A 17,407-nucleotide genomic window follows, 5' to 3' on the forward strand; every position below is an offset into this window, starting at 1 on the left:
GCAATTTTGGTCACGACTAGACGAACGCTTCTCATCATATCTTGAGCTTGATCTTCTCTCTTTGCCTCTACTCTTGTAGAACTTGTTGAATTTTTTGGCCATCAGGCTGATATCTTCATTGGTAACAAGGTTGTCACTTGAAGTAGAGGGAGCATCGTCTGAAGCTTTCTAAGTACTGCTTGACTTGTTTTGCAACTCATCTTTGTGCTTAAGTGACATGTCATGAGTAACAACCCGTCCAATGACTTAAGTTGGCTTGAGATCCTTGTAGTTTGGCATCATTTGGATTAATGTGCACACGGTCACTACTGTAATATGAGAATTTGCCATCTGTTGCTTCTGTGTCGCCTGCTCACTGATGGCAAAGACCCTCTTTGCCATCAGCTACCAAAAACCGGACGACAAAGAGCAGACTGATGGCAAAGATACTATTTGCCATCAGTCTGCTCTTTGCCGTGTGCCACCTGACGGCAACAAGCATCCAGGCAGACGGCAAAGATCACGAGGCGGCCCACCCCGCACTCACTCTCCCACCCTAACGACATCCTTCTTTGTAGTCCGCCTTTTACCGCTTTGCCGTTGGGGGGTGGACGGCAAAGAGGCACATGCCCTAACGGCCGTCGCCCCCACCCCCACACCCACTCTCTCCCCTAACGGTCGTCGCCCCAACCCCCACTCTCACTCCCCTTCTCCTCGACACCCACCACCGCCACCCCCGCGGCCACCACCGTCGTCACCCCCTCACACCCTCCCCTCGCAACTCTCTCCTTGTGCCTCTCGCGCCCGGCCGGATCCGGCGCCCCCGCCTGCCGCCTCGTCCCTGCCTGCCGCCGTTGCCCCCCTCACCAGCCTCCTCGCCTCGCCCTCGATCCGCTGCTTCCCATCCACCGGACGGTGAGGCCGCCCCCTCTTCTCTTTCATTCCCAACTTCCGGCGACCGCACCTCGCGGTCCCCTCCAACGAACCCCTGTGTCGTGTGCCCCTCCCCGGACAGCGCACGCCCCTCCCGCTCCTTGCTGGTCGCGCCCACCTCCCATCGCCTCGCCGGCCGGCGCCGCCCCGCCATAGGTTAGTTAGGTTAGTTAGTTTAGTTAGTTTATTAGGTTAGTTAGGTTAGTTGTTAAGAAGAAAAGAAGAATAAGTAGAAGAATAGGATAAAGAAAAATAGAAATAGAAATAGGAGGAAGAAGAAGAAGAGGAGGAGGTAGAAGAGGAGAAGAGGAGGAGGAGGAGGAGAAGAAGAAGAAGAGGAGAAGAGGAGAAGAAATAGGAAAAATGAAAAGAAGGAAGAAGAAGAAGAAGAGAAGAAGAAGGAGAAGGAGGAGGAGGAGGAGAAGGAGAAGGAGGGGGGAGAAGAAATGGAAGAAGAAGAAAAGGAAGAAGAGTAAAAAAAGAGGAAGAAGAAGAAAATGACACCTTGACATGATGCCCCGACACCCCGACACGACATCTTGACACCCCAGCACGAAACTCCGCGCAACTGTTAATACGTCGTATATTTGTGCTAGGTCGTATATTTTTTGATTTTATTAATGAACACAAAATATTTGTGTTGATCGGGTGGATTTACATGTGACAGTTGTCTCGTCGTTGTGAGGTTTGTTGTGCGAAAACCTCCCCGTGCGTTGTACGAGCTCCGCCCCTGCATTCGTGGGTTAGTACAAATGCCATCTCCTCCTCGCCCCTACATTTACTTTGGGTCGGTTTTCGGATGAAACTTGCTAGACTTAGGTAACTAAATTAATTTATCAGTATGTATGACCAGCATGCGTCTCCCGTTCGAAAGGGTTACACTTATAAATATGCATGCATTTTCTTATATTTATAACCGTGATTCTTTTGAATTGTCCAACGTTATCCATGGACAGCCCAACTATGTGTAGATTGGGTTCGTTTTCCCATATGCTTTGTTCCGGATCCGATGCATAATTTCGTCAGTGCCACCCTGTTGTTCTCCGGATACACATCCTCTCTGTTTATTACGGAGACGTGTATCAGGAGAACAGCGGGGAGGTGCTGCCGAAATCTTGCGTTGGATCCGGAGCACAGCATGAGAAAACGAACCCAATGTACACATACTCGGGTGGGATTAGGACCTATGTTTACCTATTAGCGTGTAGGTTGCATGGACGTAATAAAAATGGGAACTTGATTAACTGATGAATATATATGTTAAATATATTTCTTGTGTCTTTAGTAGCTAGGCAAGATGACTGATCATGCGTGGATGTATACCGGTCACCCTAGTCAGAAAGAGATGACGAAAGAATGGTTTCTAAAAACCAAGGAATTTGTGAAAGCCGCATTTGCAAATGGCCAGGAAAGAAACTATTGCCCCTGTCCTGGATGCGACAACTATAAAAAGACGACACAGACTGTAATGATTAAACACCTGCAGAGGAGGGGTTTTAAGCCTAATTATACGGTGTGGACATTCCATGGTGAGTCTATATAACGCACGAGAGCTGAGGTTGTACGTCGTTGCACCGACGAGCATGGTACCGGGATCGAAGACATGGTGCAAGATTTTGATGATGCTCGGGATTTGGAAGATGAGATGGAGGAATCTGCAAAGGCCTTCTATGAAATGTTGGAGTCTTCAAAACTTCCTCTCCATGAGCACACCGAACTTTGTCAGCTGGATGCAATTGCACAAGTAATGGCTCTGAAGGCTCAGTTCAACTTGGTAATAGAATGCTACGACACGATGATGACACTATTTGGACGCTTCCTACCCAAAGGCCATGTCATGCCTGCAAACATGTACCAGTCGAACAAAATACTTCGTGTACTTAAGATGCCCTATGAGAAGATAGATGCATGTGAGAAAGGATGTGTCTTATTTAGGAAGGAGTATGCACACTTGGACTATTGTCCCAATTGTGAGTCTTGCAGGTATGTTGTGGCAGACAACGGTGTGGGTGAGAAGAGGCTGACCAAAATCGCAGTTGGTGTTCTTCAGTATATGCCAATCGTACCAAGGCTTCAACGTCTTTTCATGGTCGAAGAGAAAGCCACACAGATGACATGGCACAAATTGGGCAAAAAAACCGAACTAGATGCAGATGGGAATAAGATGGCGGTACACACATCGGACGGGGAAGCGTGGAAACATTTCGATGGATTGCATCAGGATAAAGCGGCAGATCCAAGGAATCATCGAGTCTGCATCGCCAGGGATGGTTTTAATCCCTTCGGCATGACGGCAACCCAATACAGTTGTTGGCCTGTATTTTTCATTCCACTCAATCCCCCCCGGGCAGATTATGCAAAGAAAGAACATATTTTTGACGTTGTTAATTCCAGGGCCCAATTATCCGGGGAAGAATAATGTCGTTTATTTAAGTTCCTCAACCATATTTATTAAGTAATTTATGTCGTTTATTTAAAAATATTTGACAAGTAATTTCTATTGACAACTTATTTTCATACTTAGCCCATTTAGCTCCAAAATGACAACTTATTTGACAACTAATTTCTATTGACAACAATGACATACTTAGCCCATTTAGCTCCAAAATGACATAATAAGCCCATTTAGCTCCAAAAAGACATAATTAGAAATTTTAGCTCCAAGAATAGGAGAAGAGGAGAAGAAATGGGAAAAATGAAAAGAAGGAAGAAGAAGAAGAAGAGAAGGATGAGATGGAGGAGGAGAAGAAGGAGGAGGAGAAGAAGGAGAAGGAGAAGAAGGCATTTTCCTCCTTCTTCTCCTCCTCCTCCTTCTCCTTCTTCCTCTCCTTCTTCTTGATTTATTCTTCTTCTCCTCCTCCTCCTCCTCTATCTTCTCCTCTTTCATATTCTCCTTACCTTATTTTCTCCAACAATGACATAATTAGCCCATTTAGCTCCAAAATGACATAATAAGCCCATTTAGCTCCAAAAAGACATAATTAGAAAATTTAGCTCCAAGAATAGGAGAAGAGGAGAAGAAATAGGAAAAATGAAAAGAAGGAAGAAGAAGAAGAAGAAGAGAAGAATAAGAGAAGGAGGAGAAGGAGGAGGAGAAGAAGGAGGAGGAGAGGAGGAGGAGAAGAAGGAGAAGGAGGGGAAGACCTTTTCCTTCTTCTCCTCCTCATCCTCCGAAGGAGAAGGAGGGGAAGACCTTTTCCTTCTTCTCCTCCTCATCCTCCTTCTCCTTCTTCTTCTCCTTCTTCTTGATTCCTTCTTCTTCTCCTCCTCCTCCTCTATCTTCTCCTATTTCATACTCTCCTTACCTTATTTTCCCCAACAATGACATAATTAGCACATTTAGCTCCAAAATGACATAATAAGCCCATTTAGCTCCAAAAAGACATAATTAGAAAATTTAGCTCCAAGAGTAGGAGAAGAGTAGAAGAAATAGGAAAAATGAAAAGAAGGAAGAAGAAGAAGAAGAGAAGAAGAAGAGAAGGAGGACAAGGAGGAGGAGAGGAGGAGGAGGAGAAGGAGAAGGAGGAGAATACCGTTTCCTTCTTCTCCTCCTCCTCCTCCCTCTCCTTCTTCTCCTTCTTCTTGATTTCTTATTCTCCTTCTCCTCCTCCTCTTTCTTCTCCTCTTTCATATTCTCCTTACCTTATTTTCGCCAACAATGACATAATTAGCCCATTTACCTCCAAAATGACATAATTAGCCCATTTAGCTCCAAAAAGACATAATAAGCTCAAAATGGCATAAAAACCTTGGTTAGCTCATTAATATTATATACTTAGCTTGTTTTCCTCTAAAATGACATAATTAGACCATTTAGCTCCAAAAATACATACTTGGCTAATTTAGCTCCAAGAAGAGGAGAAGAGGAGAAATGAAAAGAAGGAAGAAGAAGAAGGAGAAGGAGCCCTCCTTCTTATCCTTCTTCTTCTCTCCTCCTTCTTCTCCTTCTTCTTCTCTTCTTCTTTTCTTCTTCTCCTCCTCCTCCTTCTCCTTCTCCTCCTCCTCCTCCTCCTTATTCTTCTTTTTCTTCTCCTTCTTCTCTTCTTGCTTCTTCTCTTTCTTCTTCAATTTAGCTTATTTGTCATATATATGTTGTTGTTCTTCTTCTTCTGACTTTCTTATTCCCATTTTACAGATTGGATGTACTACATGCATGGAAGTTGGCATTGGAGTGGTTTAGTTCTAGTTTTCATTTGAGTTGATGAATAATGTGGAACTATATGTATATGTATATATGGATGAACAATATATGTGGAACTATATGTATATGTATCTATGGATGAAACTTTGTATATGTTGGTTCTTTCGATGTATGGGATGTACATTGATGAACAAATGGCATCGATGAACTTTATATGTATATCATATATGTGTTGTGACATATATATCATATATGTGCTATGAATTATATATATATATATATATATATATAATATATATATGTGCTGTGAAATAGAAAAAATAAACAAAAATGTGACAATATGGGCTCTTTGCCGTCTGCGAGCTGATGACAAAGGCCTTTGCCATCAGCTGCCTTACAGCAAAGGTGCCACATGGCACCCAACTGTGCAATCTGGGAGCAGCAGCAGCTGGCCCATATAGGCTCTTTGTCGTCCGCCTCCCCAGGAGGCTCACGGCAAAGCGGATAGGGGCAGATGACAAAGAGGGGTAGGGAAGCACACGGCAAAGAGAGGGAGGGAAGCAGACATCAAAGCCTCCGTTATCCCTAACGAAGGCGTCGCCTATCGGTTGTCGTCTCAATATCTTTGCCGACTGCTCTGTGTCTGACACGGACGGCAAAGAGCTTTGTCGTCCGCTTAGGGTAGGCTGACGGCAAAGAAGCTACAATGCCGTCGTAGGCTGACGTAGAATCTTTGCCAACAGGTGGCAGACGGCAAAGATCATTGCCGTCGGTGTGGACCTCTTTGCCGTCTATGATGGCTGACGGCAAAGAAGCTGATTCATGTAGTGGGTGTAGTATCTTTCATCCAAGGCTCTAAGTATCTTCCCGATGATGAATTTTTTGGTCATCTCTTCACTTCCTAAGCCGGCAATCTCATTTGTAATGAGAGCTAGCCTAGAATACATCTCAGCGACTCCTTCATCATCCTTCATATTGAACTTGTCAAGCTGACTTTGAAGCACATCCAACTTACATCCCTGACACAATCAGTACCTTCGTGCATATCAATCAAAGTATCCCAAATTTCCTTTGCATTCTCAAGGCGACTGATTTTGTTGAATTCTTTAGGACACAAGCAGTTGAACATGATATCGCAGGCTTGAGCATTGCATTGCAACATCTTCAACTCATCCGCTTTCGTATCACGATCTGGTTCTTTTCCTTCTCCGAAGAAATCACCTTGCACACCAATACAAACAACAGCCCAAACGACACGATTATGACCAAGAATATGAATTTTCATCTTATGCTTCCAACTAGCGAAATTAGTGCCATCGAAATATGGACCTCTATGGTGATAAGTTCCCTCACTAGATGCCATACTCTCCTAGGTTATAATGGAGACCAAAGCTCTGATACCACTTGTAGGATCGAAAGTATGTCTATAAGCGGGGTGAATAGACTACTTGAGAAGATAAAAACTTAGCCTTTTCCCAATTTTAAGTGTCAGCCAGTTTTAGAAATTATGACTAGTCAAGTACACTGTACACATGCACATCTAAGAGTATATCAACGGAATGTAAGACATGCAAATGTAAAGTAGAGGATAAGGTAGGGAGATCAAACGCAAAGTTTGACACGACGATTTTTGGCATGGTTCTGATAGGTGGCTCTATCGTACGTCCATGTTAGTGTAGACTTCTACCCATGGAGGGTAACAACTACGAGAGTCTACGGAGGGATCCACCCACAAGGGGGACACAAAGAAGCGGCCTTGTCTATTCCATCATGACTTCCTTCCACACAGGACTAGCTTCACTCACGGTAGATCTTCATGAAGTAGGCAATCTCCTTGCCCTTACAAATATCTTGGTTCAACTCCACAACACAAAGGAGGAGGCTCTCAAGCGACACCTAGCCAATCTAGGAGGCACCACCCTCCAAAAGGTAATAGATGTTGTAGAACGATGAACTCCTTGCTCTTGTGCTTCTAAAGATAGTCTCCTCAACACTCAATAACTCTCTCTTAGATTTAGCAGGGGTAGGAGAGATTGATATTGTGGAAAGCAACATGGGGAGGCTATAAATCAAGGTTCAAATGGTTGGAATGGAATCTCTTGATCTCAACACATGAGTAGGTGGCCCTCTCTCAGAAAAATGGATTTGGCAAGAGTGTGTGTGGGTGGGTGGGTGTTCTGAGTGCTTCCTCGGCGAATAAGAGGTAGGTGGAGGGGTATATATAGGAATCCCCCAAAATCCAATTGTTACAACATTATTGCCCAACTCGGTGACACCGAAAAGAATCTCGGTGGTACCGAGTTGCACTAAATGTGGCAACTTTTGAATTCTCGGTGAGACCAATATAGGAATCTTGGTGGTACCGATACGATGACCTAGACCAATTTCCAAATCTGGGTGAGACCGATTTCAAACTCGGAAATTCCGATTCTTGAAATCTTCTAAACAGAAAGTTGGTCACTGAATCTCGATGGCACCGATGGGAAAGTTGGTGGTACTGAGATGGTAGGGTTTGGCATAGGATCTGTCAAGTGTAAAATTGGTAGGGCCGAATGGAAATTGTTGGTGGCACCGATTTTGCTGGTTTGGATTTGGAGAGAGATATTTTGTGGGAGAATGGATGGATATTTTTCGTGGCTACTTCTAAGCATTTGAGCAACCAGTTCATCATAATACCTCATCCTCTTTTAATAGTATTGTCTTTCCTATGGACCCAAAGTGATTTCTCACAAAGTATAAAAATGAAGAGTCTTCTTGCTTGAAGATTGAGTCAATCTTATTCCTTTCTTGCATCAAGGGGCATCTCGTCACAATCCTATAGCCAAGACATCTTTGAACTTTTCTGAAATATAATTGAATAAACTCATTAGTCCAATGATGCATATGTTGTGATTAATTACAAAAAACTACCTTAGGGAGCAATTGTATTTTCACTGCCTCGAGCTCAGAAACCTCGATGGTGATCCGGTAGTTGCACTGGTCCAGGTCATGGCGCACGCGGTCCCGATCGCGACCCCGCAACGTCGATCTGCACGAGCAGGTCGTCGAAAATGTCGTTGGCGCGCTTGAGGACTCCGTAGGCGAGGGCCGGGAGGCCGGTGGAGTACTTGCCGGAGGTGAGGAGCGGGGGGGGGGTGGATGGGGATGCCTTGGCGGAGATCCGGTCGAGGCTGGAGGAAAGCATGGAGAGGGCGGTGTATGCCTCGGCCTAGAGCGCCTACAGCGCCTAGGACTAGGCGGCGGACTCGGTCTTGAAGTCGTCGCGCTTCCACAGCCCGTCCTGCGTGAACGCCATGAGGTGGCCGAGGCGGGTCTTAGAGCTCGCGAGGGACTCCTCCACCACGCAGGGCAGGCGACGCTCCTCCTCCAGCTCGACGGTGAGGTCGAGCAGGCGCTGCTGCTAGGTGGACGCTGCCACCGCATCGGCGGGGTGGGGGTTTGATCGAGGAGAAGGATGTGAAGGGGGTGGGGGGAGGGAGTCCTCGTCGACGCCAGAGAGGGTGTCGTCGTCCTCCTCGTTGGCCATGGTGGGGGTTGCGAAAATTGGGAGAATCAGCATGGTGTGGCATCGCCGACCGGGTCGGGAGGAGGACGGTGGGGGTTGGTGACGTGACAAAAAAAGATGTATGCGTGAATAAATAAAAAGTGAAGGTTTTTTTTCGTAAAAGAACATACCACGCCAGGCCCTGACAGGTGGGACCGCGTCATCAGATACATGATCAATACAGGGTTATTCGGGTGTCAGACTTTTTTTTAACGATTAGACCAAATAGTGACACTGAACTGCAACATATCATATGTTGAAGAGTGGCATCACTGTACATGGTGCTGAAGAGTGAGTATCTCCTTACAATTAACTCTGCTCATTGCATGAACCCTTCCTGACCAGCTTGCACGTTGCCCGCATGTGGAACTCCTTAATTTGCTATGCCGTGGCTTAAATACCGGGTTATCTATCGTGGGGTTGTGCTCCTTACGGAGAAGATAATACTACTATATACTCCTCCCATTTCCATAGTGATTTAAACGTTTTTATATTTCTTTATACAGAGGAAGTAACACAGCGCAATTTTGACCTTGGCGCCTATAAATTCAATGGCTCCCGGCCCCGGCGGAGGCTGCAACCTGCAGCCGTGCGCAAACCCGAGCGGCGTAGCGGATCGGTGAAATGGGGAGAGGATGCCGCGTTTTGCTGCTAGCCTTCGTGCTCTTCCTCACGTCACACTCGACGACGCCGGCGTCCGCTGCCACGAAGGCAAATCTCTCTCTCTCTCTCTCTCTCTCTCTCTCTAAACAGTTTATACTTGTTACTGTTGATCACAAATTAATAGTAATCCTTCTGTGCATGCAGTCCTGTTTGCTTGTCTTGAGTGACCTGACCTCTTGGTCTGCTCTGATCACTGGAGTCACCAACCAGTAAGCACAATGGCACGTTAACTATTTACGTCCATCATGAGTTCGTGCAGAAAGACGCCTAGCTTTATGTTCTTGATCCCCAAAACCTGCAGGTACAAGCTATTGTATCTCTTCAAGGAAATCAGCGCTATCGGGTTGCAGATCGACGACAGCTTGTTCCCAGTCCTCAAACGTAAGTGCCGCCCGTAAGCACATACACCTGCATGCGCATATGATCATGAATTCATGATCAAGCATTTTTGTGTTTAGTTTACTGCTTCAGATGTTTTTACCTGGCACTAACCACGTCACACGCTGCACTACGTACTGGCCAATTATTCTTCGGGTTCAGAGCTCCCCGGGGTTCTGGGTGTGATCCCAGACAGGCTTCACAAGGTCCAAACGACGCATTCCTGGGAGTTCCTCGGGCTGGAAAACGGTGCCGAGCCGATGAACGAGTGGAAGTACGACGCCAAGTTCGGCGAGGGGGTCGTCATTGGAAACGTCGACACCGGTAATCTCACTGTTAAATCGCATCATTTCTTCACATCAATCTAGCCCTTACATGCTCCCCAGGAATCGCAAGCAGTATATAGTATACTCGTATAGTGGTACCAATTCGATATCTTTTGATTGATCGCCGGAATTCTTCTTAATTTTGACCTAATCAGTTAGTTGCTTTCATATCAATCTGTGTGTTTGGTTATAGGGACTTGTTAGTTGCTTTCATATCAAGCTGTGTGTTTGGTTACAGGGACTTATTAGGGACTTAGAACTTATAAGTCTTTTTTAAGTTCCATCTAAACCAAATAGAAGGGACTTATAGAAACTTAAAGTGGGCATTTGAGACTTATAGGGACTTATAGTTGTAATATGGTCTTTTAGTCCATGTTAAGTCCTAGGAACCAAATAGATAGGAACTTTTAAAGAGTTAGGACTTATAAGTTGGGATTAAAAAAAATTATAGGACTTATGAACCATACAGGACCTTAATCGCGTATGCGGTGTCATCATGCACGGTACCTGTCTAACACACCCATGCACTGTCAACAGCCAAAGTCGAAGCAGTGCACATGTGAGCTTTGACCTCGATCCTAATGATTACGTGGTTAATTCGAGGTCTTGCCATGCATGAAATACTAATAATTTGCTGTCCCCGCCATATATTCCATCCTGAACGAGACGGAATCAAATCCCGGTAACGTGCCGGAGTGTAAAGTCAACTGAAACATGACAGATGTAGCATCAAGGCACCACGATCTTACACGAAACCTGTCAATAGCTTTCTCCGTCTGAATCAACGGTCGATTACGTTGTCATTATTTTTGTCCTTTGTGAATTTCAAAATATGCAAATGATGAATAAGTAGGTACGTACTAGCAAAACAGTCGGTGCATTGCAATAGAAGAAATAAACACGATGCCGCTCTTTTTCGAGTGTTCTTTGCCACAACTCGTCAGCGCTTGAATGACGAGCGGGGAGTAGATGGGTGCACACATGTTGCTCCCTTTAATTCCTAGAGGGGGTGAACCGGTGTACGACGACCCGGGCAACGAGATGCTCGACGTCATCGATGATGATGGTGGAGGAGGATGACAAGGATATGGCTATGAGGCGGACTGGTGGAAGACTCGAATCCCGTCCGGTCCGGCAACTACCTACAACATCAGTCCTGCACCTAGATGTGCACGGAGCAGTCATACACCCAGACCGGTGTGGGCAAACAGCAACATCGGCATTGGGCAGCCGAACAACAACAACAGGAGGAGGATGGCGAGGAAGATGATCTGGATGGTATAGCTGGCTATGCAAAGAAGAAGGGTAAAGGGTAAAGTTTCAACATGCGGGAGGATGAGTCGGTGAATCGAAGTCCCTCAACCATCAATGGTACACCATCCAAGGAGCCATGTCAAAGTATTGCGGGCACTTGAAGCATCTCATTGCATGGTGGCCTAGCGGTGCATAAATCACCGAGCAAGTAAGTTGATCACTAGGTGCATATGCATACTATTGTTGCTCACTAGCCGGATATACATAGTTTTATTGATCAAAAGCCAGACATACATAGTTTTGCTTATCACTAGCCGAATATGCACTGTTGATCACTAGTCGTACATACATAGTTTTTCTCACTAGACGGGTAAGCTTAGTTTTGTTGATCACTAGCTGAATATGCATTGGTGACAACATATCATTTTGTAGCCTTCTCACGCTTGTTTGGTGTACAAAAAGTTGGAGAAAAAAAATTCACCGTCATGCATTGTTGAAATTGAATGGACAACCAAATTGGAACCTTTTCATAGCCAAGACCGCCGCTGAAGCCACCGAGCAAGAAATCGGACCCTACCGATCCAACCCAAGAACCACCAAAGAAGGTTAGAAGATTTTTACGGGGCAAGAAGTGAGAGCAGGAGATGGCAAAGTGAGAAGGTGCGGCGGTCAAGCTGGAGGAGAAGTTCGAGGACATCTTACCGAAGAAGGAGGAGGCATGCGTGAAGCGCTCGTACTCAAGAAGAAGAAAACGGCGGAGATGTTCAAATTGTTGATACAAGCGACAGAAAATAAGCTCAAGCTCGAAGAGATGAGGACCATGATCGAAGAGATGAATGCCGCGCTCGAGGAAAAAAAGTTAAAGATCGCTGTCAATGCGGAGGATGCGAAGATGTTATCCTTGAATGTGGAGTATGTGGATGCCGGTGCAAAACTGATCGTGCAATCCGTTTGTGACGAGATGTTGCAGTGGCAGAAAGATGAGTTGATATATAGCGGTAGACATTCAGGACGCGGCGTCGATGACACCTTGATCGGCGTGAAGATGGCTGGTTGCTGGTCCGGCATAGCAGAAAATTGCACGGATTTTCGGACTAAAGTTCCTTTGAATTCGGGCATATAAAAACTAAATATACTTGTTTCTTTTTTATTCTGATCAGGGCATGCAATCCGGCACTACTGTGATCAGGCGTGATGTATAGATGGGATAAAATTTGAATTTCTAATTGCCTTTTACTACAGATATACTCCCTCCGTTCCTAAATATAAGTTTTTAAAAAGATTTCACTAAGGGTCTACATACGGAGCAAAATGAGTGAATCTACACTTTAAAACATGTCTATATACATCCGTATGTAGTCCCTTAATGAAATTTCTATAAAGACTTATATTTAGGAACGGAGGGAGTATATCGGATAACATTAGATGTCGACCTTTGACACACTAGTATGTGCGAACAGTTGTCGGAGAAAATTCACGGAGAGATGCCCTTATGCTTGGTCGTTGCAAAAAAAATGTGGGATAGACGAGCCCTGACTTTTGTCGAGCATAGTTACTACAAGAAAAATCACATTTTATCTTATTTTGCACGCACGAAGGTGTATCGCCGACATCCGAAAGCTTCCGGGACGACGGCTTAGTCGCGCCGTCGGGGTGGTGTGGCAAATGCGATTCTGGCAAAGACTCCACCTTCCGCTGCAACAAGTAATGCAGATATCCACCGACTTTTCCATGGAGTACAATGCAACCAAGCAACATTTCACTAACACGCAGGGGTGCACGCAGAAAGTTGATCGGCGCGAGGTTTTTCAACGCGGGCATCCAGGTGCCGGATTTCCTGGGCTCAGAGCCGGCGGAAGGCAAGCGGCTGAACCAGACTGATCTGAACTCGCCGCGGGACTACGGCGGGCACGGCTCGCACACTCTGTCCACCGCTGGCGGCGGTTTCGCCCAGGGCGCCAGCGCCTTCGGCCGCGGGAAGGGCACGGCGAAGGGCGGCTCGCCGCGGGCGCGCGTGGCCTCGTACAAGGCGTGCTTCATGGCGGGATGCTCCAGCCTTGACATCCTCGTGGCCATATTGGCGGCGGTCGAGGACGGCGTGCACGTGCTCTCGCTCTCGGTGGGCGCGCCGGCCGCGGACTACGCCGCCGACCTGATGGCGATCGGCACGCTTTACGCGGTCCAGAAGGGGGTCGCCGTCGTGGCCTCCGCCGGAAACTCGGGCCCGCAGCCAGGTTCGGTGAGCAATCTGGCTCCCTGGATCCTCACGGTCGGCGCAAGCACCATGGACAGAGACTTCGCGGCGGATGCCGTCTTCGGCAACAGCGCCGTCAAGGTTTGGTCGTCCATAGACCCCTGCATGCATGCACACCGTGCACGTGCAGCCTTGCAGTTTCTGTAATTTATGTTGATTCATTGATTAATTTGCAGGGACGAAGCCTCTCAGGTAGCACTCTGCCTGCCGGCCAGCCATATCCGATGATCAGCGGGCAGGACGCCTGCGCCGCCGACCAATCCATCGACAACTCGTAAGAATCGGGTCTTGTTTGGATCGATTGTCCCAGTGTGCTGACTGTCACTGATGAGATCCCTTTTGCGTGCAGGTCGCTGTGCTTTCCCGGTTCTCTGGACCCTGCCAAGGTGAGAGGCAAGATAGTTGTGTGTACCAGGGGAGTGAACGGCAGAGTGGAGAAGGGGCTGGTAGTGAAGCAGGCCGGTGGCGTCGGGATGGTCCTTTGCAACGTCGCCGGTGGAGACGCCGACATCATCGCCGACCCGCATCTCGTTCCCGCGGTTCACTGCTCCTACTCACAGTGCCGGGATCTCTTCAAGTACCTACAGTCCACCCAGTAAGCAGCAAACCAAAAAAAACGCATTAGTTATACATTCATCTTGTACGCTTATAGTGTTATTAGTATGCATTTCACTAACCCAATATTAATTGATCATCACTACATTCCCTTTAGATTCCCGGTCGGTTACATCACAGCAAAGGACGAACTTGGCGTGAAGCCAGCGCCGGTGATGGCAGACTTCTCGTCCCGTGGGCCAAACACCATCACTCCTCAGATCCTCAAGGTACGCACGTTAATTAATCAGCTTGCACCATCTCGGTGACTACAGCGTGTTGCTAATTTCCTCGGGTGGCAGCCTGACGTTACGGCGCCCGGCGTCGACGTGATCGCCGCGTACAGCGAGGAAGCTCCGGCAACGGACCTGCCTTTCGAGGACCGCCGTGTCCCCTACAACATGGTGTCCGGCACCTCCATGTCATGCCCCCACGTGGCGGGCATCGCCGGCCTGATCAAGGCGAGGCACCCTGACTGGAGCCCCGCGATGATCAAGTCGGCGGTCATGACCACCGGTGAGAGCACAGCAGGCCACCGCCGATACGCTAATTTTGTCCGTCCGTCGAGCCCTGCAAGCTGCAATCCCATGGACTTACGACGTGCTTCTTCTCTGCGTTACGTTTTGTGCAGCATCCACCGGAGCCAACGACGCCGGCCAAATCCGGGACGAGACCGGCGCGGCCGCCACCCCGTTCAGCTACGGCTCGGGGCACGTGAATCCAGTCCGGGCTCTGGACCCCGGGCTGGTGTACGACACTACGCCATACGACTACGCCAGCTTCCTCTGCTCCGTGAGGCCGACCCAGACGCAGAACCTGCTCCCCGTGTCGATCCCATTGCTCCTCCCTCTGTTCGTCGGCGCCAACGGCGACCCCTTCCGGTGCAGCCTTGGGGCCTACCGCCCCGAGAACCTCAACTACCCGTCCATCTCCGCGGCCTGCCTCTCCTGCTCCGGCGCCACCACGGTGAAGCGCCGGGTGAGGAACGTGGGCGCGGAGCCGTGGCTCCCGTACAGTGTCGCCGTTGTGCAGCCAGCTGCGGGGGTCAGGATCACGGTGCAGCCGAGCACGCTGAGCTTCGGTACAATCGACGAGGAGAAGGAGTTCACGGTGAAGCTGGAGGTTTACGACACTGCCGCGGCCGGCGGCTACGTGTTCGGCAGCATTGAGTGGTCGGACGGGAAGCACCGCGTCCGGAGCCCTGTCGTGGCCACCACCAAGTGCGGTTAAAGGTAGGGTGATCGGGTGACGAGTGAGATTATTTCAAGCCGGAATCGGCAATCAAAAACACTTGTGGTGGCACGCTACATTTTTTTTTTCCTTTTTCTTTTAAGAATCAAGAGCTTTATTGATTTAATCAGCAGGAATACATTCGTTCGTCACACAAACCGTGATGAAAGTTGGAATATAATTTATCTATAGACATCGTCTTTTAAAGAAGTTATATGCACTGTTTAGCGCAAAGATGTACTAACTCATTCGCTTCTTTGAGAACGAAAGACAAAGCGAAACTCCTCAAAATTCATGCAAAGCTCTTGAATTTCTTTAATTGTGGTAGCAATCTTCGAGCGTTCCAAATGAGGAGAATTCCACAACTTCACAATCATTTGGACATCAGTTTCAACAATTACCTTTATATACTTCAAATTCATAGCTAACTAGGCACCATCTCTGATTGTAAATGATTATGTGGCCATGGCAGATAGACCGTGCTCATGCCATATTGCTTGAGCTCATCTATCATTTGTTCGGCTAAAAAGAGCCGTTGTAACTTGTCCCTTAATGTATGGCAGGATGTGGCATTGAAACGTCACCACTAATCTCTATAAGGGCATGTCCAAAGAGACCCTCAACTCTCTGTCCAGATTGTAGTGTTCGAACGTCAACTTTTGTCATTTAAGTATCTAAGGGCATCTTCAACGGTAACCCGTAAATTTCTTCTCACATCCATACGCGAATAGGGGCCATACTCCATGGACACGGATGTGGGAGGGAGACATCCAATGCTAGTCACATACATTTTGACAACAACTCGAACCAACCGAACATAATTAATGCAACACGACCGGATTTCATATAAACATGTTGGATTTCATACAAACCCGACCGATTTCATTACATTTCAAACATATTTTAACTAAAAATATAAGACTATGTGCAGGTATGGTCGCGCGGAGCTCCACTCCCATGACTCGGATACGATACTACACTAGTCTACGGCCGGCCGCGGCGGATCTCTTTGTCTTCCCCATGTACGAGAGCCCGTTCACCGGACTATCGGGAACCCCGAGGCATATGCTTCAGCGCAAGGACACCTCGCTTCACCGTCGCTCGTCAGAGCGTAACCCCCCGCTGATGCTTCAGCGCGAGATGAAGCGGGCACCTCTGCTTTCGTATAGACCATGCAGGGTCGACGAAGGTCCTCGTAAGAGAATAACCGGGCAAGACACCGACTATGTACGCCGGCGTCGCCCCATTGGTGGCCTTCATGGGACCCAAGCGGCGGCTGCCTCCCGTTTTCTACTTCTTCTCGATGATGATAGCGTGCGGAGACCCAGTGGCCACCGACTCACCGCTCTCCGTCCAGCCGACTTCTTTTTGTGCCTGCACGGCACGGCTACGCACGCGTTGGCGACGGATGGCGCGGTCGCAGACACGAGAGGTGCAGTCGCCGCCGTGGTCCACGTCATCCGCCACTCCTCATCGAAATGGCTTGGAGTGGCGAGTTGATGAACCACGCACCGGCTTGGGGGCGACAACTTGCTCGGTCGGGCTAGGCGAGGGAGGCAAGGAAGCGAGTTGCCTCGCTCGTGCTGGTATCGGACGGGCTCGACATGCCACACATCCGGCTTGTATACCGGAGAACCGCTCTTCGAAAGCCACCGAAACAGTGGAGAAAATGGTAAAGGAGGAGATGAGGGAGGGCGGAGGGTGTGATTCTTGCCCGGTGTCGGTGTGAAAACCTGCAGACTCGGTTAGGGGGTCCCGAGTTGTGGATCTCGTACGGATGGTAACACGCACAAAGAGACGATGTTTACCCAGGTTCTGGCCCTCTTGATGGAGGTAAAACTCTATGTTCCGCTCTTGCTTATATCAATGGAGAGGTATCAAGTACAGAGTCGGTCTACAAGATCGTCAGATGTCTTCTAACTCTAGGGCTAGGTGGATGATATTGTGTTGATGTCCCCTCTACGGGTTAAACCCTATGGCTTATATAGATGCCAGGTAGGGTATCTAGGGTTACAAGGTTGGTATCTTGGCAAAGAGGCGGTAGTAGAAGTCTTGGAGTATACGTTAAGCCTTCGGTAGATGTAGTCTTGACGCCACGTCGTACAGCCTCC

General features: G+C 47.9%; 1 protein-coding gene across 1 annotated transcript; it reads left to right on the forward strand.

The window, feature by feature from the left end:
- Nucleotides 1-9,187: 9,187 nt before the first annotated feature.
- Nucleotides 9,188-15,582, forward strand: LOC123440141 (subtilisin-like protease SBT5.3). The gene is made up of 11 exons (XM_045116714.1): nucleotides 9,188-9,308; nucleotides 9,405-9,469; nucleotides 9,562-9,641; nucleotides 9,801-9,962; nucleotides 12,817-12,922; nucleotides 13,004-13,553; nucleotides 13,649-13,746; nucleotides 13,822-14,067; nucleotides 14,185-14,296; nucleotides 14,369-14,582; nucleotides 14,698-15,582. Exons 1-11 carry the CDS (start codon nucleotides 9,222-9,224, stop codon nucleotides 15,294-15,296), a joined length of 2,319 nt encoding a protein of 772 aa, XP_044972649.1. The 5' UTR covers nucleotides 9,188-9,221; the 3' UTR covers nucleotides 15,297-15,582.
- The last annotated feature ends 1,825 nt before the right edge of the window (nucleotides 15,583-17,407 follow it).

This window comes from Hordeum vulgare, chromosome 3H (assembly GCF_904849725.1).
Source record: "Hordeum vulgare subsp. vulgare chromosome 3H, MorexV3_pseudomolecules_assembly, whole genome shotgun sequence".
NCBI classification, from domain to species: Eukaryota; Viridiplantae; Streptophyta; class Magnoliopsida; order Poales; family Poaceae; genus Hordeum; species Hordeum vulgare.